The 22,226-nt window shown below is 41.0% G+C and overlaps 2 protein-coding genes across 4 annotated transcripts; one reads left to right on the top strand and one right to left on the bottom strand.

Moving 5' to 3' along the window:
- Window positions 1-447: 447 nt before the first annotated feature.
- intu (inturned planar cell polarity protein) lies at window positions 448-18,673 on the top strand. 2 transcript variants are annotated; one of them, XM_044021969.1, is made up of 17 exons: window positions 448-997; window positions 2,935-3,536; window positions 4,831-4,916; window positions 8,509-8,724; window positions 11,554-11,672; window positions 11,926-12,015; window positions 12,611-12,688; window positions 12,953-13,136; window positions 13,446-13,499; window positions 13,721-13,783; window positions 14,622-14,837; window positions 15,375-15,467; window positions 15,647-16,078; window positions 16,630-16,724; window positions 17,112-17,301; window positions 17,580-17,722; window positions 18,021-18,673. In XM_044021969.1, exons 1-17 carry the CDS (start codon window positions 912-914, stop codon window positions 18,130-18,132), a joined length of 2,859 nt encoding a protein of 952 aa, XP_043877904.1. In that variant the 5' UTR covers window positions 448-911; the 3' UTR covers window positions 18,133-18,673. The 2 variants fall into 2 exon arrangements, with proteins under 2 accessions (XP_043877904.1, XP_043877903.1); XM_044021968.1 differs by lacking the exon at window positions 448-997 and adding an exon at window positions 1,402-1,644.
- On the bottom strand, window positions 18,563-22,214 carry ino80b (INO80 complex subunit B). Of its 2 annotated transcripts, none has more exons than XM_044021975.1 (6): window positions 21,980-22,214; window positions 21,663-21,782; window positions 20,882-21,062; window positions 20,619-20,803; window positions 19,529-19,701; window positions 18,563-19,438 (listed from the first exon to the last, which is right to left on the bottom strand). In XM_044021975.1, the coding sequence occupies exons 2-6, from the start codon at window positions 21,700-21,702 to the stop codon at window positions 18,974-18,976; spliced, it is 1,044 nt and encodes a 347-aa protein (XP_043877910.1). In that variant the 5' UTR covers window positions 21,703-21,782; window positions 21,980-22,214; the 3' UTR covers window positions 18,563-18,973. The 2 variants fall into 2 exon arrangements, with proteins under 2 accessions (XP_043877910.1, XP_043877912.1); XM_044021977.1 differs by having other exon boundaries at window positions 19,529-19,665.
- Window positions 22,215-22,226: the final 12 nt, after the last annotated feature.

The raw sequence follows: 22,226 nt of genomic DNA, 5'->3' as shown, positions 1-22,226 counted from the left end.
ATGCATGGTAGCACTAATTATTATTATTTTTATTATTATTCCTTATTGGACTACACCCTTCTATGTGTGTATATAATATATTTGTATGTATATAATTGTCTCGTTTTGTGTTTTTATTATTATAGTCCTGTTTGTTTATTTGTTATCCATATCTTGTTTTTACTTGTATTAACTATGTATTGTAACTCCTAAATGTCTATCATAGGGAACAGTATTTATCATTATCATTGTTATTATCAGCTTACATAAACTTACTTTTATGTAGATTTAGTCTGATTATTGGTTTTCATGTGAATGCATTCAATGACTCCTCACTTTAATGATTGAATGATTTTTCCTACAACATATAACATTTATTTATTTATAATAAAATGTTAGATGCTTGGAAATTTTTTAAAGGATTGTTGCCAAAAAATATGCATGGTGTCAAGTTATTATTCAAATAATATTATTATTATTATTTGAGGACCTAAATACTATGATTAATATATATTACTATGTTTTGTGTGTTTGTGTTTTTTAATGAAAGCACAAATGTGGGCTTGTGTGTGTGTGTGTGTTGAGCTTTGTGTTGTTGCCCAGAGTGGGCGTGGTTTTACTCCACCTGCCAAAAAAACCACTGGGACAAATTCCTCTCTGCTGGCCTGGAGAAACACTCAAACCTCCACCAAAGAGGAAGAAAAAAGGAAGAAAAAAAAACAACTCCATGTGGCTTCATCCATGCCTTTGAATAGTGTCGGTGTTGGAGCGTTCACTTCTGATTGACGTGAGAAACTAGAGAAGGAGGAGGAGGAGGATTTGCTCTGGAGCTGGTCTGCGACTGAAGGAGAGGAATAAACCTCCTCTCGCTAGATGAGGGCTGAAAAAGAGAGCCGCATCACTCCGCATCCAGAAGAAACCATGACACCCAAATGATGTTCAACAGCTCTCTAGATGGAGGCTCATTCTCTAACAATTTGGAGGACTTCGACTCAATTCGCAGTGTTCTCCTTTACAGGTCAGTAAAGACTTTTACGTCCTCAGCTTATAGTCACAACTCAAGATACAAGAACAATAAAAAACATGAAACAAACATTTTAAGTAAGATAGATAGATAGATAGATAGATAGATAGATAGATAGATAGATAGATAGATAGATAGATAGATAGATAGATATTTTGATTTCAATTTCGAGTCATATGACATATCTAAAGTTTATAATATATATTATTGAATACAATGAATTTATAATAATTTCAATTACATTATATATAAAAATTGAGCAGAATTTGGCTTAACGCTGTCGTTTCTGGTAGAAAAAAAAGGAAGTTCACCGTCCACAAGCTTCTATGTTGTCAGGGACAACTGCGCCGTTCACCAATCAGATTACGCGCTTCTGCGTCACGTGACGCTGCAGGAGGAGCCGTCGGCGTTGACAAACATGGCGAGAGACTATAGCCGTCCATTCTGCTGAAAGTTTAGAAAGGAATTTAAACGTCATCTTGTATTTGTTTGTTGTTGTTTTTCCACTTAATGGCGAATGTTAATGTCGGCCAGTGTTCCACACTGTGTGACGGGCAAACGGAAGTGCGCGGTGCCGAGCACGCGAGCGGAAGTGATAGTGAATCCACATCGTCGACTTGCAGCAGCTCCGACTACTCCGAGTAAATCTCCACGTTTTTATACATTTTCACACATGAAGTCAAGGTTCCATTAAATGAAACTATGTCACTCTGTAGCTTCTCTTTAAATATTCGGTTCATATTTGACACGACTACATACTTGTTTATGACCTGGACCTGGTTCTAGACTTCATTGAATGTAGTTTTTGTTTTACTAGCAAAACAGCATTTACTACTGAAATGTGTTTTTAGACATTAGTTTTCGAGCTACAATGTTCTAAAAACCAATGTGCATTCGCAACAGGAAAACCTGCACGTTTGACAGTTTAGGTTCCTAACTTTCTAACGAGTCCCATTTACGCATAATCAACAGTTGGGTTCTTCAGAAGCTGTTCGAGACAGAAAGAGCTGACACTTGGTTTATATTGTTTACATGTAAAACATACTTGTGGGATGTGGTTGCTCTTGATAATTTATTTTCATTTACGGGCTAGCGGCTTGTTTTTAAGAATACGTGCTGTGATCAGCAGCTTTGTTCCCTCCTCACTCTTTCCATCATCTATCCCTTTTTTTATAGCTTTGTGGTGTGTGTGTGTGTGAGAGAGAGAGCGAGAGAGATTCAGTTAGGGAGGTAAACCCTCTTAAATAATTGCAGGCTTCTCACCATCATAAGGAAATAAATAGATGGCATGTCAAGTTCTTCAAAGCGTTATTTTAAAGAAGACTAACCAAAAGGAAAATAAAACTGACATTCAACCCCACCACCCATTTTTGGTCAAACACATGATTACAATTTGTTCACGCAGTAGCTTTAAGTCAAGTTGTTTCATTCCTATATATTGGACAGTAACTGTTGAAAACCAAAAAAGTATTATCTTATCAGTCCTACACAGAGTTTATGCTGCGTTACATTGAAACTCGGAACTGAGATGACGTTACCCTCAAGTTGACCATGTTCTAGTTAGGAAGTCGTTCTAACACAAACAGCATGTCAACATTAAAAATTAAAACAGTACTATGGGTACAACTGATTTACTGTGAAACACATATGACAGAATGGTAAAATGTATAGCAATGTTTGTCTGGTTGCAGTCATCTTAGAATCCCATGTCTGGGGCAGTGAGTTTGCCCAGAGTTTTCAAGTTGGAAATCTGAGTTCAGGGGACACATTTACTGTGTGAACAGCTGTTTTATTATACTTTAACTGTGAGAACAACTGATCTGCTGCCACCCATTGTCTTCAGGACTACCGTCATAGCATTTGCTAAAGAGCTCCAACATTTAATCAATTCATTACAAAACAATAACAATTTTTTGTTTGTTTTCTCTCAGTGACCTGGAACCAGAGTGGCTGGATGACATTCAGAAAAATGGGGAGCTTTTCTACCTGGAGCTGAGTGAGGGTGAAGAGGAGGCGGCACTGGCTCAGGCCAACGCCAGCCAAGGTGTGTCCACTAATCATGTGCGCTTCAGTGAAAAGGAAGCAGAGATCATCACTGAGCAAAACAAGAAGCAGCGGTGTGGTTCACGGGCAAAAGGTGAGCCTGCTCTTAAGAGACTGGCCAGGATCCTGAGGAGAAAACGCCGACCATCTCAGCGCAGAGGCGGAGGGAATGATGCGGGTAAAGACGACTCGACTCTGACACCACTGGCCTCCATCCTGAAGAACCAGCCGAGCCAAAGGCTGGGTGTGAGTGTTCAGCAGCAGCAGCTGAAGGAAGTTTGTGTCTACCTCAACCCCAAACGTCTGGGAGGTTCATCGACCCCTCTCTCTGACAGTGGAGGCCTGTTGGAGGCTCTGCTGGGGGTTATACATCGTCCGTCATGGACTAGAGGACACGGGGACTCCACGTTTGTCAGACAGGAGGAAAGACTGACTGTTCATGGATTAATACCCAACAGCCCAGCCATCAAATGTGGCCAAATCCTCATCGGTGAGACCATTATTCCAACACCTAGCTGCTAGTTAACTATTATAGGAAACAATGTAGTAATGGATTAGATACTCATTTGCAACAGTATTGATATCAACAGTGCCGTCTTTTGTAATGTTAACAGAAAGTGTTATATCACACGATAACACAATTATTTGTGGGAGAAAGTCTTATGTTTCTCTTAAAGTCATCAATAATGAAGCTGAGAAACCGAGCAGCGGCAGCTGAAGTTCCAAACTACAGTCATTACTGTGAGCTTTGAATAGTCACTCACACAAATGTATAAAATTACCTTTAATACTACACTCAGTCACAAAAAAACAACAGTTTTAGAGCCTTAGTTTAACCTTAAGAGGGCAGTAACAGCTGATTTGGCCAATACAGTACATACCTAATGCAGTGCCACAGTGAGACTGCAGTTATTACAGTCTGTCAAACCCACACATGACTATAGATGACAGAAAAAATGCATTTATGAATGTAATAATATTTCGAAGGAATACGTAGTACGTTTTACAAAGTAATAAAACCACTATTATAGTTTCCAATTTCGTCTCTCTTTTAAAACCACACAGTACCGAAGCACTAAAATATGTGTGTAGGATATTTTACGGCTACTTGTCATGACTCACTCTTAACAGCAGCGTCTGCGTTCAGTATTTCTCAGAGAAAAACAGTAAATGCAGCCCTGCTTCTAAAGAAATAGGTGTGTTTGAAAGCTGGACGTCTCTGAAGTGATTTTCTTCTATCTGGGCTAACCATCGGGCAGCTTCTACCAGCAGACGGAGGAATGCCAGTTGTGCTTCACCACCAATGATTACCCACATGAGTTACTGTTTAGAGAAGCTTTATGCAGCACAGCTACATACTTAAACAATTAGAGTGGTTAAATACCTGAAATAGCTCTGTTTCTGAGATTGTAGTCCTCTGCCTCCCTGCACACAAGCAGGTGAAGCTCTACCCATAGCACTTTCCTGATTCCCTACAGGCCAGTAAAGCACTTGCAATAAACTGTGAAATCATTTGCTTGTATTTACCGATTCACCCTAAAATAAGTTCAATATCTTACAATAAATACAGTTTGACTGTAGATCATCCAGAATCAAGAGCAATGTCTTTTGAAATAATATGCTGGCAAAGTTCTTGCAAAATTTTAAAAGCTGCCTTTCTCATTGACTGCTTTACACTACAAAATCTTCTTTGTGCGTCTTTGCTGTCCAGAAATGGTCTAAGCATGTATTTACTATTTCATCCAGCCACTGATAAGTGTTTATGTTCTGCGTGCTGTGTTCAGGTGACGTGCTTGTAGCAGTGGACGACGTGGACGTGACCTCGGAAAACATCGAGAGGGTTCTGTCCTGCATCCCGGGACCAACGCAGGTCAGAGTGTGTGTGTGTGTGTGTGTGTGTGAACTGACGAAAAAACAAGATACATGCTAAGAAACTTTTCCCTTTGTCAAATTTAAGAGAAAATTCTTTGCAGTTTTTTATGATTTTTGTCTCCATGGTTACTCAAAGTGTTTAGAAAAGACATAGCTCACCATTCTCGGTCAAACCACACGTTTTATTGTGTGAATTTATTTCACAATGGCTTGACACACTGCAACGTTTAAGTTCTGAGCTTATTAAACAAGTTGATATTTCAACCTTGATAACACTTCTAAATCATAGCATTTAGGTCCTCACATTTCTGCCTGGACAGAAACAATAGTCAGAATAGACACACCAACAGCAAACGTAGACGTAATATTAATTCAAACCACATTTGTTCTTCTAAGATGCAAAATTGTGCATAGAAAGCATAGACCACTGCGGTCCATCATTAAAACCCACCAATTATGGAAACGTTATGCTTTGATTGGTAGCAAAGTGAAAAAAAAAGCCTCAGTTGCGCATTTGCACTGCAAAAAAAAAACAGACCATCAAAAAGTAGGAATTTGCAAATAACAGAGTGCACACAGGGTGGATGGCGGGCACAGCGGATAGACAGGACTGTGGCGTGATTCTTTTCAGTGCCACAGGAAGCTGCTGTGGGATAGAAAGCTCAGCTGATTAGAAGATGTAGTCGGAAACTAAATTACATCGTAGGGGAAAAAACGAGTGAAGGAGATTTTTTTTGGAAAAGTACAAGCTTTCTCGGGCACCACAGTGACTTTCAGAAAACTTGAAATAGAGTTGTGTTGCTGACAGAATGATTGTGTTGTGTGTGTCTCAGATGAAGTGTGTATGGTGCTTATTATGGTTGGAGGAGCAAATATTAATATTAAAGTCAGTCCGGCGTGGCTTTTGCTAACACGTGACAAAAACAGTTTCTCTTTCATTTATGTGTGTCCGTCCACGAGTGCGCGCTCAGTGACTCTGACTCCAACAGAGTGGAATTTCAGTGAGCGCACACTCCAGTTTAACCACATCCTTATTATTTATGATGAGAGAGAGAGAGAGAGAGTGCGACAGTTAGCCTATTCAAGCTCTTTATCCAATTATTTCCCGAATTTAAAGTTCAACTCTTAGAAAGTTTCCTTGTGTTTTCTTCTTTCGTGTCAGCTCAGAATAAAAAACCTATTTCCTGCGTCGCACGTTTAAAATCCATTTAACAGTCGTTGCCTCTGCTCTCACCTCTCACTTGCAGAGACTGCAAGTGAGCAAGACAGAGTCACCAGTTGAAAGGTAACGGTACCTCACATGGTGCACCACCAGTACTCGTCTTTAATAATATCTCTGGATAGAATGGCTGGGAGCCCAGATGTAGGCGCCTGCTGGAGAGGCGGGTGGCCTGTGGTTAGTGCTGACAGCCTCCGGGAGTTCTGGGAGTCATCGGTGGATTAGAAAAATACAGTTTGGACATTTCTGACCGGGGAATATGATCCGCTTTTTTTCTGCACACATATTTGGTTAAGGAACCATATGGTCTACGACTGGGGAAAACGTTAGACTTCACCATTTTTCTAAAATTGGTTTTCTTGGTGAGTTGCTGAAGCAAACTAATGAGCCTTCGTTAGCAGCTAAATGTCTTTATCGCTCAATAAATGTCATGTTTCATAATCTGTGTTTCAGTCAAACACCAAAATATAGCTGGGGCGTGTCCAGTAAAGACGGCGTGGTTAAACTCATAACTGGATCTGCAAACTCCCTCGTGGTTTGAGGTCAAATCCCAGCAGAACCTCCAGCGCTCTGCCTGTCTCTCAGCTTTTTTCCAAAAAACCTCAGTGAGGGAAAAGTCTTCATACCCACTTTATTGCTTTTATAAGACATTTCCTTTTATTTTAGAGAAACACAGCAAAGAGGTAAAAAAACAAAAAACTGAGTAATTGCTATCAATAAAACCAGGAGGGGGCCTTGCTTGGGTGAAGCTGTTTTTTTGTTTGTTTTGCCAGCAGTTGTTTAATAGAAAACAAGTGAAAGCTACAAAAAGTTGAAGAGCTGGACTCTTAAACTCTGAACTGGATGACCTAATACACAGTGGAACCTTATTCATTCAGCACTCACAAATCAATTTTTCCTGACCAGTGGTTTTAGCCAGATCGTGCCACCCTTTAGGATAGATTTCTCACATCTGGATTTTTGGTTCTGATTTACTTGAATTAACATCAGTTTAGACCCAGAGACGGTCTATGAATCGCTGACAGGTCTCAGGGGAAAGTAGTTAAGACCTGCTTGGTGAAGACAGCAAAACACAAAGACAACACAAAGCTACATACACAACCAGGAAAGTGCAACAAGTAAGCGCCAGTAGATAATACAAAGCATAAATAATAAAACAAGACAATAAGATACAATAACCAGTATAAAAACATTATGAAAATAATGTAAAGGGAAAAAAACCCCCGGTAAAAATAGGACATTTTAAAGTGCGACAGCTGAATGGACAAAAGATTTGCGAATAACGACGCCCTGATGGCAACAGAGGAAACTTTCCTACAAGCATGCTTAATCCTACAAGCAAGAATGCTTAATACCATTCACAGGATTTGTTGGTTGGTTTCTTGGTCCAATAATTTTAAGGTCAGATTTTTACAATATTGTTCAGGCTCTTCCGGTCTTTAACTGTCAGGCTCTGAAAGCAGCAAATAAAAGAAACGTTGAAAATACTCCTTGTAAAAGATTGATAAAACAGGTGTAGTTTCACAACAGTTTTCACTTCAAATGTAAGACGGTGATCAAAGAAAGCCCTAAGACATAGTAGCATCTCTGTGGAGATGATTTTTAGCCAGGAATTCAAAACTCCAGTCCAGTGACTATGCAGATTAATGATGGGCAGTGTTGGTCGGCACATTATGTCTGCTGTTAATTGACTCTGCAAGCCTCTTGTAAACAGAGACATCGCACACAGAGAGCTGCACTTTCTCTTCCTCCTGTGCATCTTGACGGCATGTGTTTCCATGTGCGTGCCTGCTGGATTTCCATGCAGCTCTGTTTCTGTTTCCACTGCGACTTGAATGAACGACAACGTAAAGTTAGAGCACTGGGGTATGAAAAGGGAAAAAAAAAAAAAGGAAAGAAAAGAAAAAATCCTGCACAAACGAGAGAAGATAGTTTTCTTGCCACTGTTTTTCGGGTTTGCAGTGGTCTGGTTTTAATTTAGTCAAACACACACACACACACCCCTGCTTTTTGTTATGCTGTGGTTTTCTGTAGATGTTGGTGTCACTTTCTTTTCTGACAATCTCCATAATGCTTTTCTCTTTTCCCTCAATTACTGTGTAATGATTGAAGCACAGCATACATGCACGCCTCTGTTTTCCAAACACACAAGCGCTAGTAAAAAAAAAAAAAAATCCCTCATTATCTTCATCATCATTATCATGGAGCCATGGTAAGAAAATCAAAGAAAATTGAGAAAGTGGTAAGCAGGCTTGTCCACTTCTATTATAACAGAAGAGTTGTTTTTTTTCCCCCCACATTTTAGGTCCGTGTTCTATTACTCGATTTTCAAAATCCCCTTCTCGGTCTTCCCTGTTTCTGTGTCTTCCAGGTGAGGTTGACCTTGGAGACGGAGGCTCCAGTGGACGGCAGCAATGCTGGCGGCACTTCATCAACGCGCAAGACAAAGTCCTCCCCGCCAGTCAGCCAGCTGGTGCGTCTGCTGTGGGGGGAGGACACGGCCGAACTCCAGATGTCGATCGGACACATCCCACACATCGCCATGTACCTGTCACTTCAACTGGACTCAGCATCGCTGCAGGAGGAGGTCAGTTTATATCCACAAATATCAACAAAGGATGAGTGTTTACTACTAACCATTGCAAAACATAATGGTTATACTGGCTGTTGACAGTGCAATAGCACCATGTACATGGATGAGCTCCAATATTTGGAGGTATTATTAAAGTAGGACAGAGATGCCCGAAATCAAGTAGTTCCACTTTTTATCACGTGCCACCATTCTTAAATTCCTCTAAATTTTGGATAAACAAGAAAAAGGCCACACAAGACCCGAACTGCATCATATATCCAGACGCTATAGGCCCCATTAGAACCTGGTATCAACATCCATCCCATCACACTAAGACGACTGTGTCACATCTGGCTTTAAATGCACCTTCCATGCGTCTCCTGTGATCACATATTTCTTCGCCAACCTTTATTCACATCATGCCTGTTTGCAAAAATAAAATCAAGTTTTTAATCCTTAGAACACAGAGCACTTCAGTTGCTTTTTCCATTACTATTAATATAGTAATGGAAAAAACTAAGGCTTTAATATAGATGTATATATGTGTAATATAGAGTGTCTTATATCCTTTTTTTCAGCACAGCCTATAGGCAATCTGATGAAATGATTTTCTTCAATTTTCACCAAATATACAAACCCAATTGAGTAAAAAATACTCTTTAAAAAAAAATATGTGAAATTTGCAAATACGTCACATTTCAAAGTTTATTTGGCTCCTTTTTATGAACAAAAATGGAAGAGAAATTGTCTATTTTGTGACTGTGAAACACAAAGCCTGAAGACATGTATATATATATATATATATATATATATATATATATATATATATATATATATATATATATATATATATATATATATATATATATATATACCTCCTGGATGTCCATATAAGGAGTTGTGTATTATTCCCATGGCAATTTACCAAGGGTGTGCCTGTGGCACATTAGAGACAAGGCTAAAGGAGATCTACTCCCACTGCTGTAACATGAAAAATGTTTTTACCATTATAAAAACAACGTGTTGATCACTGTTAACATTGTGGCAGTGGCAAATTCATTTGTACGCCTTATTCAAAGTGAATGGTGCAGTTAGCGCTAAGAGGCGAATATTGTATTTTTATGAAATGACATCCCTGCCACAGTGAATGATCTGCATATTTGATTTGCCTGAGATTTTCTGGTGCAGCCCTCCCATTCATCCGGGCTTGGGACCGGTACAAGGAGTTACGGGATGTGGCTCCCCTGTGGCTGGGGTCAATTTAGAGTGAATAATATAATCAATGATAAAGAAAAAAACAACATCTGTCATTGAAATCTTCACCCTGACTAGATTTTGTTCCGTACCTTTGAAGATTAAGCAAGTTATTCATGGCTTTGTTTGCGGTCACAGGAAACCGTGACCCCTGCAGAACTGCACCTAAAAACCGACCTGTCACAGCCTAGACTAGTTTTATTATCCACACGCATCCACCGTGTGTCATGATGATTGAGTGTCTTGGAGTGTGGCGCTCTCTCTGAATTACTGTGCTGTGAGTCAGACTCCTCAGGAAACTACTGCTCTGGACGCCGTCCAGCGCCTTTGTGGGACCGACTGACAGGAAACCAGGGGAGAGAAACGAGAGAAGCTGCCGAGTGACGCTCCAAGCGCTGCTCCTGTCAATAAATGATCCATCACATTAATGCTGCAGACTTTATACTCTCCAGAGTAGATCCACCTTTCAGCCTTTTTGGCTGACGTGAGGCAGACTTCAAACAAAATAACACATTTCCTTTATTTTTTTTTAAATTGGATCCATGCAAAAGGAAGTTTTTTCCTACATAGTGCACGCTAATGCCAACATTTAAAATTCTTAACAAAGGTTTTGTTTACAACACCGTCTACACTTTTTTTTATGTATCTGCACGCCAGATTATTATTGTTTCATCTTGACGTTAACATCAGAGGAGATGGAGCCACATCAGCCTGCGGTTGATTTTCTAAATGACAGTGTCGCGTTAGACTTTGATATCTGAGATTTCAGGGTAGCAGACATCAGAGAGGTCATAGCGTGCTGTGGTATTTTTGGTGTGATGATTTTGCGACATGAGCACGAGATGCAGCTGAAGGGGTTTAGAGTTTTGGTCATTTGTCAGCAGTGCTCTCAGACTCTTAGTAGACTCCCGTGCGTGGCTTTCACTCCACAGTGAATGTCTTCCTGAGGCAGCTGATTGTCTTTTTGTTGTGGTTGCCAAGGCTGTGAACGTGCACTGATTCAAGGTTTTATTCCCCTCACCCACCACTTTGTTCCCTGGCCCTCTCAGCACCCGCCCCAAGGGAATACTAATATCACAACAATACACTTCATCTACACCAAGAATTGGTCCTGCAGATCTTAAAGTTGTCGAAATAAAAAAGCCTTCATAGTAAATCAAGGAACAACCACGCTGTGCACGTCCAACTCCAAAAACACAGATGAGAGTTTTCCACAGCGTTGGTCAAATTCCTGCATTTCCTGAATCTATTTTTTTCTTTGGCATTTCAGTGACGTTCATCCTTAAAGTGACATTCTTTTTTTGTTTATTCCAACATAAGCAAACCAAACTTGGTTCACAACTCATCCATTCATTCTTCTTTGCTGTCCATAACTCTAAGGAGGCATACATTTTGGTGACTGCAGCATCCAACAGCAGATAGTTCACATTTTTATGCAGTGTTTTTTTTTCAACCCAAAGACTTTTGTCTCCACTGCATGTATTTTCGTGACAAAAGAGCAACCAGATGTTCCACATTACCCCCTGCATGTGTATATACATATATATGTATAATGTGTGTGTGTGTGTGTGTGTGTGTGTGTGTGTGCAGGAGGAGATCTTGTACCAGTACCCAGTGTCTGAAGCGTCCACTCAGCTAAAAGGCGTGAGAGGGATCTTCCTCACTCTGTGTGACATGCTGGAGAATGTGACAGGAGGGAGGATCATCAGGTGGGGGAAGCAGCATAGACTAAATGTGTTATGGTCCCACTACATATAATATAGTCATAAATATGTCCAATTTTTACTTTTTGAAGCATTTTACCAACCAGATATTTGGCATTTCATTGGATTAACAGTTATTTTATGATCAGTTTTTCAAAAAAACTAAATACGCCACATGTGTTCAGGCCACAGCACAATGCGGACCAGCAGTCAGAATATCATTTCGCATTATTCACTGTCTCGTCTTCCATCTCCTCAGTTCGTCTCTCCTGCTCGGAAAACATCTGGTACATGTCGGCTACTGGAAGGAAAGCAACAACCTGCTGGTCATCGGGCTTCCTGCTGACAGGTAGAGGGACACAGACAGACACGCAACACACGCGCCATGAATACAGACGCGTGCTACGTAGATATTGTGAACGTCAGTCCCATATGGTGATGTTGTTATCAAAGATCTTGCATGTATCACTGTTTAGATTGAGGTAATGATACCGGTGTGGTGATAAATTGCAGAGCATGACGTGTGTGGGAGGAAACATTTTTAGGAGCGCGATCTGTGAATCCATTTGGACGTCCATTTTTCTTGATTCCATCTCGCACATGTGCTCATTTCTGTCACTTATTGGCAGAAGGGACACGTTTTTCAGGAGCATGTGGTTTTAAAAGGTCTCCCGAGAGGACTCATATAAACCAACATCTCTCTTTTAGCAGCCAGGTCAGCCCAGTCAATCACCATCTTGGTTGGAGTAATAATCCCATTAATGCAGATCTGTGGATCCATTTTCTGAGGAACACAAACCAGATGTAGAAAAAAAAAAAGATTTATATTTTTTTTTCTTGGTTTTTATTTTTCATCTTCTTTCTGAGAGTCCAAGTATTTGATAAGCAGTTAAAGTTGAAGTTGATCCAGGTCTGTGTTTGACATTTTTTCGTTTTCCCTGCAGGGTCCCTCTGCTCTATCTGCAGACGGTGGTTGGAGACGTAGTCCGGACACTAAAAGTGATGTACGGCTCTTTGGACAGGTTTGTCTGCCGTTGCTGTTCTCATGCTCCTGCTGAGAAACATGGTTGAAACTCACTCGTTTTCATAAAAGACATACAGGAGTGAAGAATTATGAGCACAAGTCTACCACAACAAAGCAAAAGAATGATTTAATGCTGGTTTAAATACACACTCCTCTCTGCCTTTACTTGTTGCTGAAAATATTATCACTCTTCTTTTATTCACTTCATCTCTTCAGTGTGTGTTAGTATGACCGTTTGTCATCTTCACTGTGTTCTCCTCAGGGCCTTCTGTAAAGCAGACCACACTCCGAGGTTGGACCATTTCTTCTGCCTGTTCTTCCAGCAGCTCATCCAGCCGTCTCACCTGAGGGACACCTCCTTAGCCCCGACCCTGGACGTCTCAGGGACACTTTTCCTTGATGGGCTGCCCGCGGTCCGGTGGCTCACGCTGCCCCCGGAAATCAAGGTGCGGTGTTTTAGCAGTGTTTTGACTGGTTGAATTTAATTGTAGCTATGGCGCCCTCCTGTGTCAGCAGCTTAAAATGTCACTTAACACAAGGGCTTAACGATTTGGGTCACATATATAATTATTTCTGACATATTGAATTGTTAGGGTTCAAGAACAAGGTTGCAAGAACCCTATTCAAACTGCAAGAATTATCGGGAAGCTATGACTTACACGTTGATATCTAATGAAAGTTTTACTGACGTATTTTAGTTATTGTATTGTTAATATTCAAAAACCTTTATGTTTGATTTTTGATTTTGTCCGCAGATGGAGGTGGATACTGTGCTCTCTGATTTTGAGTCTTCAGATTTTGGTGAAATGGTAAGACTGAATGGAAAAAGAGTTATTTGCACACATTTGCAAGTACTATGTGTAACATGTGTTATGTTCATTCGTATTTTGAATGAGAAGCAAGTGCAGTCTGGCTTGTCCTTTCAATACACAGCATTCACTTCCTGACTACAGCGGGATTACTGAAGCTGGAAGCAGATAAGTGGAGTGCAAGTCACGATCCTGTGTGCTGTCGTTTGTTTTTTCCGCAGTCAGAGGACTTTTTCGGCCTGAGGCGTCTGTACGTTATTCTTGGCTCCTGTTTGTTCTACAAGGTTGGTTTCACAGTCTTCAGTGTCATTCGCTCGGAGGCAGAATATCTGTATCCTGCCCTGATGGTACACCACTGTCTAGACAGCTTAAGTGAGTGACCGTGTGCAGGACTGTGGGCCTTTCACACATGATAACATGTCGAGCGTGTCCTCTGACACTGAGACTAACTACTCTCGTCAATTATTAAGTTGAAAATGGAGAAGGACAGTGAGTGTGTTCAACTTCATCACTGTTATCTGCATTCACTCATTTCTATCCTTAACAATTTAAATAATGGGAAATGCTCATTTTACCTTTGACAAAGAAATAAATAGAGATCGACTTTTTTTGACCATTTTTTGGTTTAGTTTTGTATTTAATTTTTATTAAATTTGATTTTCATTTTTAAACGGTGTGGTCTCAATGACCCTACGATCTAGGGTCCACACTTCTACCCTCTCCCACACTGACACAGAGTGAGAGTGAGAGCGAGAAGTGAAAAGAAGCATATTGTGGTGTATATCTATTTTGGTGTATATTTGTCTTTTAACATAGCGTCATGCAGTCCGACAACTGTTCACACACCGCTTGATTGCTGTAGACAAAGCACACATTTTCAATATCGGACGATCAAATTTGTGAGAAGCTGAATTAGTGTATGTGATAATTGTCCCGCTGAATGTCATTTTCAGCAGTTAAATCCACTTTAATGGGCATTTCTTGGTGTTGTATGTATGCTCACCATCTCAATATTGTTCTCTCAGCATGTTGAGATGATTACATTTTAATTATAGCTAGGGTCTAAGAGGATTGTTTTTCTTATTTGTTTACAAATGTTTGAAACCCTGCACCTTGTTGCAGTCGTACCTGATTGCCAACCATCTGCCCAAAGAGGACCTGCTGGACGTGTGCCTGTACTGTCAGCACTACTGTCTGCTGCCACTAGCGTCTGAGCAGCGCGTGGGTCAGCTGGTCATCTGGAGGGAGGTGTTCCCTCAGCAGAGAGCAAACGGTGGTGGCGCTGTTCCAGGCTTCAGCCAGCCACAAGGACGACACTTCCTTCTCATAGTGGGGCTGGTAAGGAGGCAACTCACTGCCTGGGGATTGTTTTTGGTCGTTCTTGTTGCGTGTGTTGTTTGAAATGTTCCTTGAGGCAGTTCAATCAGACTCTTGTGGGGTTTATTTCCTGGTGTGGATGTTGGAGATGGAAAAGATCCTAATGATTATGACTTTTAAGCATTTGTGTGATCATACAACAGCTGTAGTATTGGATTTTGTCCTTAGTCCATTCAAATATGGTTACATTTGGCTTTTTGCATTATTTAATGAAACAATTTAACCTACTATAGATTGTCACATGTCAACTAGTGGTATTTAAGATAAATCTGAAAACTGAAACATGGTATAATACCTGTAAAAAAATATTTTATATGTTATATTGTGTTGTAATATTGTTCTAGTATGTTACTGTGAGACCTGCACTGAATAATTCTAATGCACTTATATTGGTACTTTACTGTGTACTGTCACCCAGTGTTTGTTTAACATTGTATTATTATCCGTTCATTGTAGAAATGACGTGTGCCCTTGTGTTTCTCCTTGTCTCCACCTCAGAGACACTTCATGCAGTGTGTGCTGTTAGAAGCAGGCGGCTGTGCTTCACCAGCTGTGGGCTCTCCAGGACCTGACTGTGTTTACGTGGACCAGGTGAACCATGAATATTCTGATATGTTCTGATATAACTTACATATATTTTACACACAACACACAACAAAACCACAGCTTTGTGTGTCCTGTAGTTTCAGTACCAAACAAAAAACAAGGATAAGCTCACAAAAAGTTACAATGATATAAAAAAAACACTCAAATGTACGTTCTGACCTCAGGTGAAGGCCACCCTGCTGCAGCTGGAGGCATTGGAGGCAGGTATTGAAGAGCGCCTGAATGCTCCCCCTGCTCCCTGCCTCTCCTGCGCCGACTGGTTCCTCCCCGCTGCCACAGCCCGCGACCGCCTGGACAGTCTAGCCTCTTCCTCCCCCGTTTTCAGCAAACTAGCCGGAGCGGTTAAAGGCCCAACATTGGGAACCAGAGGCCGTAGCCTGTTTGGGGAGAAGTCCCGGAGGTCGAGTCCTCAGAGGAGCCTATCAGACAGTGGCAGTGAGGGACAGATGGATGCTGGTTCAGGGTCCAGTTCGTCAATGGCTCCAGGCTTCAGTCCACACTCTACGCCGGACTCAGCAAGGAAGCTGGGAGGGCGACGAGACTCTCTGGGGTCTGGAGGGTCTGATGGAAGTGGAGGCAGTGGAGGCCTCTTCAAGGTGGAGTACCAGTCAGATTATGAAAAAAAGAGACAGACTTAAAGGACGTGTGTAAGAATTAGTAACATTAATATGATGCTGCAGAATGTCAGAAACTTCCTAACGCATCGGGGAAATATGGTGGCCCTCACATGCCAGAAAGTATCCTGTTATTCTTTGTTCGTATGAGTGGTTTATTCAGTGTTATCCAATAAACCCTCATAACTATTACACACTAGCCTTTGATTATAATTCCAATTAAATATGTTGAGCATTTAAAGGCATATTCAGGGAATTGCTAATTATATTATTTTATTTGATCCTAAATAAGCAAGGATTGACATGGATCAAACACCAACCAACCACTGTTAAGCCACCAGGCTAACTGTTTCCTCTTAAACGTAAATTGACTTGACTTGATATTATTAAGAGATTTCTAGTGATTGAAATAAAACACAACCGTAGTCTTGTCTTAGTGTATCTTATGATAGGCTGAAACTTGATTCTGTGATATTATATTGTAACTCTAATACAATGTTCTATCTCACTGTTGCTGTGCACTTTGACACCAGATTCCCAGGATGAAGCACCCAAACCCATTTTACTTGGGCACCTTAAAGAAAACCCTGACTGAGAGAGAGACAGAGGAGATGTACAACACCATGAAGTAAGTGATGAATGGACAATCCTTTTCATGTCCTGTGATTTTGGCATCGCGAATAGAATAATGACTGAAAGTTGGTCTAATATATTTACAGGCTTTCAGTGAGTTAAACTGGTTCAACATGTGTATTGGAGAACCAAACCAGCTGTTTCCCATCATTTTAATTATGGTTTCATTCCAGTCTAAGATGTAGGTCAGGGGCTGTTTTTTAATACTGCACACATGACTGCATTTTCTGGTTGTGTTCTAATCAAGAGAAATACTTCTATTTGGTCATTACAGCATTGCTAAAAACAACAAGTCTAAGACCTAATTTGTGTTAAAACCTTGAACAAAAAAAAGACCAGTCCTCTCTGTGACCATGCCGTTGTGCACTTGTGTTTGTGACAGACTGTCCTCAGGTGCTGAGAACACCTTGTTCCACTACGTCCTGATGGAAAGTGTTCAGGGAATCTTCATTGCGCCTACTCACAGAGAAGTGGCTCAGCTCAGCGGTTCCATTCACCCGCAGCTCATCCGCAATTTCCACCACTGCTGCCTCTCCATACGTGCCGCGTTTCAGCAGAGCCTGCCGCCCAGGGTGAGTCATGCTTAATGAACACTTAATGAATGAATGAATGAATGAATGAATGAATGAATAAATAAATAAAAGTGAATGGGAATATTCTATGTGAACATATTTGACACTGGTTTAAATGTAATAGACATTCCTTTATATTTAAAAGTTGCAAACTACAGCTTTAAATGAAGTGAGGCTGTAGTTCAGCTGAGGCAGCAGGACTCCAGCACCTTCTCTGATCATTTATCTTCCATGCATTAACCCACTGGAGTCAATGGTCCATGTGATTTTTCTCTCAGGGTCGCCGGGCAGCAGACAGGCCTCAGGGCGGAGGCTGGGGTCTGGGACCCGTGAAGGAACATGGGGTCCTGTTCCAGTGTAAACCAGAGAACTGGACCGACCAGAGGAAACCTGCTCCCACCATGACCTACTGGGTCATAGGGTACGTCTGTCCCTTGTAGCAGTGGCTGCAGAAATAAGGAAAGATATAACACCGAGGTTGGGAAGACACACTCTATCTGGAATAATCTACTCTCTGTTCCATCATTATCTATGTTTAGGGTAGCACCAGGTTCTGATTGGCTTCTTACTGGCAAGGAATGCACACAATATCTTGGAGCAGATGATCAGTCAAATGGATTGTATCACAAAGCTTAGTTTCATGAGTCCTGCTTTCATTATTTTGGCCACATGTCTCGACTCTAAGTCTTTTTCCTTCTTCTTTTCTCTTTGACTTTCAGACGCATGTTGCTGGAGCCCGTCCCTCAGGAATTCTATGTGTGTTTCCATGACTCAGTGGCGGAGGTTCCTGTGGAGATGGCCTTCAGACTCTCCTTTGGTCTGGCCTTATAATTTATCACTTTTCTTTGGATTAGAGACAGTGATGGATTCTGGACTCGTGAAGCATTTGTTGTGCATTCTCAGGAAGAAAAAAAAAAGCTCAACTTTATGGACAGAAATGTGAGGGGGAGCTCATGTCTGTGGGATAATGTAAAGGAAGTCTGTGTGTGTGGAGTCTGACAATGTGCCGTTTGTGCAGATAAGAACAGAGTATGACCAAACAGCAGGCTGACTGCTGGCTTCAAGTTCACACCAGGACGTCAAACCAGGAAACATGAAGAGCCAGTTTCAGTGGCTGAATACCTCAGACGTGCTGGTTTAAAGAGCTTCCATCAAAACTGGACTGATAAAAATGATTACGCTGCTGCTGCTGCACACATCTCCATGTTGACAGAGCAAAACTGACAAAGTTTGTGTTGATATTTTCACAAATTGTATGAAATGGGAGGGAACTGCTTTTATTAATTTAACTGTTTGTACAGTTTTGTATGGAAACCAACTCATTTGTTGCCAAAATGAACATTATTTGAGATTAAAAAATATATTTCTCAGATTGATTCTTCCGAACTAAAATGTCATAATCATTGAGCAGTATTTTTCCACATTCCCTCATCTTGTACAAAAACATGAAAATCAAGAATCACTGCAGGAAAAGCCATTATTATCATTATAAATATGACACATCTACAAAACATAGGCAAATGAGAAGCATACAATGTACATGACACTTGGATTCCTGAAAGTCCTGAAATGATTTTTATGCTTCAAGTGTTTAAGTTCAAATTCTTCTGCGTCGGTGTTTAATAGAGGTTTCATCATCACATTCAGTGATGCACAATTTCGTTTTTCAAGTTCATGCTGTGCTCTGAACGAGCAGCAGGTTCCTCCTGTAACAGTCAAGGCTGCAGAGAGGAACCCCGGTCTTTGAGCAGGAATATTTCTTTAGGTTGGTGCAGCTGCCGACACCACAGCTCAGCGGGGCTGGAGGTGGAGGACAGGGAGGAGCTGGAACAGGAGCAGGGACTCCTGCTGGGAAAGAGATAGCCATTCCCTGGACTGAGTCACTGTATCTGACCATGGGGCACTGGCTCTGCTTGGACTTTTTCTCCTTCATGCTCTTGATCTTAGCTTTGCTAGTTTTTGTCAGCCTCTCTATAGTCTGGTTCTTGCTCTCCTCAGCTTTCTTGGCAGCCTGCAGGCGCCTCTTTCGAGCTCGCTCCTCTCGTTTCTGCATCATCTCTGCAGTCATTTCCTTCTCCTTGTAGCCCATGGGGAGCTCCAGGAGAGGCTGGCTCTGCTGCTTGTGTAACAGGGCTTTCTGTGCAAGAAGGAAAAAAACACTCAAGAAAATCTTTTCTCAATTGGGAGACTTACATAATCTCTCCACTGTTTTTCTTTTCTTGCTTACCTGTCTGGCTGTGAGCAGAGACTCATCGACCTCTTTCTTCAGCTCCCCATTGTCGTCAAGCTCTCCCTTCTCCAGAGCATCAAGCCACCGCTCCTCCTCATCCACGGGTCCAACCAGCATAGAGTCTGAGTCCATGTCTGGAAGAGGAGAAGTGGCCAGGTTGCTGTCTTCATCTGATACAAGACGGACAACAAGATGGTTTTATTGTCCCACCCAGGACATGGAAATTATCGCTGTTTCTTTGTATTTTGATCTTCCATACATCCGCAAACTGTAGGTTAAGACCATACACTATATAAAAAGAGACGTAGTCTTCTATTAGCTTAACAATAAACTGTTAAGCCTTGAAATTTGCAATTTCAACATGTCAGTTTTTGAAAATGGACATGTACAGATGTCACCAGGCTCCAGCCTGATGATATCAGCTGTCAATCACACTGGTGTCCACTCATAGGTGCAGCTTTGTCTATTTTCCTCTAAATAGGAATAAATTATAAAACCATCATCAAGTTCTATTGAAAAAGACCCGAGGCAAATTTCCCCCAAAGACTTCTATTCAAACAGTTCTTTTTGCAACCAGGAGAGTCGACCCCTGGTGGCCAAATGCTACTTCCAAGCTTTTGTTGTAATGTCACATTGGGCTGGTGTTTTCTGTTTGACATAAGAGAGGGACACCATCACATTTGTTGACTATGTCCGACATAGCCAAACTTGTGCTGGTGTTAGACATGTATTATGCTTGCATGTGTTATTTTTCATATTTTTCATTATGTCCTTCTGGCACAGGTAGTGATATTTTGTCTTGGTCTTCTAATTGGCCAACAAGGCTTTAGAGTTACTATTATTTCCCCACCTGTTGACTATTATGGACAGTACTTAACAATGCGTCTTTGTGTTTGTTTGTTTGTTTTTTAGAACGTGGCATGTGTGGGCAGAATTATTTTTAAATCCGGGAGGAAAACCTCAGTTTTCAAAATATACTAAAAGCAGGGGAGTAATGTGTTCGTTTTTGTAAATCAAAATAACAAAAAACAACAGTATAAGTGTGTACATATCTGTACACACTGACTCTTGTTCATATCTAACTCACCCAACCAGGCACGATACTGCTCCAGAGGCACAGAGGGCTCGTCATCATCCTCATCATGATCCTCATCATCATCATCATCATCATCATCGTCGTCATCGTCGTTGTCATCCTCAACATTGTTATCAATGATCATGAGAGGAGAGGGAGGGCAGGCCACACCGGGATGCACAGTAAAAGTGGGAACACTGGTTGACACAAAAGGAAAATAGATAAGTGTTGTATGCTATCATCAAACCATCATTATAATCACCATCAGTGCTCACCTCTTGGTCCCAAGCGTCTGTCCTCCCAGTTTGATCTTGAGTCGGAGCTGTGGAGGAGGCCGAGGAACCATGACAGGCTCTGGCTGCGGCTCGTCGCTGAAGCTGTGGTGCTTCTTCTTGTGCTTTTTGTGTTTTTTGTGTTTCCGTTTGTGAACATTGTGCAGGCTGGAACTACCTTCACCTTCAACAGGACAAGAGGGACAAACAAACAAACAAAGGTGGATTTAAAAACAGGTTTGAGATTTTGTTAAGCCTTTTGATCTTTATCTGATTGTTTTTATTATTGTAGATTAATAGAAATGCAAAAGAGAATAGCAGTCCAAAAGGTTGATGCATTTACTTTTTAAAACTCATATCAAGGCTTGTAAAGTGAATGTCTTTGTTACATAACTTTAAAGTGCATATTGGCAATAGAAGGCCACCTTTCAGTATTTCAAAATGTTAAAAGTAAAATTCAAATTAAACAGATTAATTGGACAATGTTGGTATTTTCCAGTCAAATCACTTTGGGAAATATTTTAGTTGGACATTGGGCAATTCACTCCAGCGTTGCTTAAATAGTAACAACAAACAAATAAATTATTATCTGAAATAACAATAAAAATAACAAACTGCTTTAACACTAGAGGTTTGCGCTTTTTTAATTTGAATAACGACATGTTTAATTTTTTAGTGTCAACACTGTCTGAATCTGTGTTTGGATCGAACCCATATCGTTTTCACCCCGTTCTGTGCTAACATCATACAGTCCAGGATTAAATGGTATTCATTGATTACTCACCAAGGAACCTGGGGTGAATCATGTCTTTTCTTTTCCCCATTGAAACGACGACAGACACGTGAACAGCACGAAATGAAGAGACACAGGCCGCAGCGCTACATCACAGCACAAACCTCCGAACTGCAAAGACACACAAACACACCTGAAGATGCCTGACACCAGTCACACAGTAGCCGCTAAGCGCACGTAAAACGTGTTTCTCTAAATTATGCATTAACCGAGAGCCAATAGCGCATTTTCCCTCAGCGTATACTGTGTGTATCTATATGCATTGTTTAAAATGCTTAATTGAATGAGTTAGCCAGGTTTAACTGTACCTTATCCAGCCGGGTTGTTACTAGCACTGGCTTGTTAGCATGTATCCATTGTCTATAGTCAACATTAGAAAGCCAGTACCAAAGTATCACTGTAAGGTGAAGAACGCGACTAAACTTGACGCTGTTTTGACCGTAATTTGTCCAAAAAAAACTACAATACTTAGCATTACATTAGCAAACAGAAAGCTAAACTTTGGCTAACAACACGGAAGTTTCGTCTTCTTCGTGGTTTATTTTTCAGGCACTT

This window comes from Solea senegalensis, linkage group LG3 (assembly GCF_019176455.1).
Source record: "Solea senegalensis isolate Sse05_10M linkage group LG3, IFAPA_SoseM_1, whole genome shotgun sequence".
NCBI classification, from domain to species: domain Eukaryota; kingdom Metazoa; phylum Chordata; class Actinopteri; order Pleuronectiformes; family Soleidae; genus Solea; species Solea senegalensis.
This window is presented reverse-complemented; position numbering and strand designations above follow the sequence as displayed.

Coding starts and splice junctions, on each gene's coding strand:
- intu (XM_044021968.1), top strand. CDS start 1,514: ATGGCGAATGTTAATGTCGGCCAGTGTTCCACACTGTGTGACGGGCAA. Junction 1,645..2,934: donor AGCAGCTCCGACTACTCCGA/GTAAATCTCCAC, acceptor GTTTTCTCTCAG/TGACCTGGAACCAGAGTGGC. Junction 8,725..11,553: donor CAGCATCGCTGCAGGAGGAG/GTCAGTTTATAT, acceptor GTGTGTGTGCAG/GAGGAGATCTTGTACCAGTA.
- ino80b (XM_044021975.1), bottom strand. CDS start 21,702: ATGGGGAAAAGAAAAGACATGATTCACCCCAGGTTCCTTG. Junction 20,804..20,881: donor CAGACGCTTGGGACCAAGAG/GTGAGCACTGAT, acceptor TGTGTCAACCAG/TGTTCCCACTTTTACTGTGC. Junction 19,439..19,528: donor CTCTGCTCACAGCCAGACAG/GTAAGCAAGAAA, acceptor CTTCTTGCACAG/AAAGCCCTGTTACACAAGCA.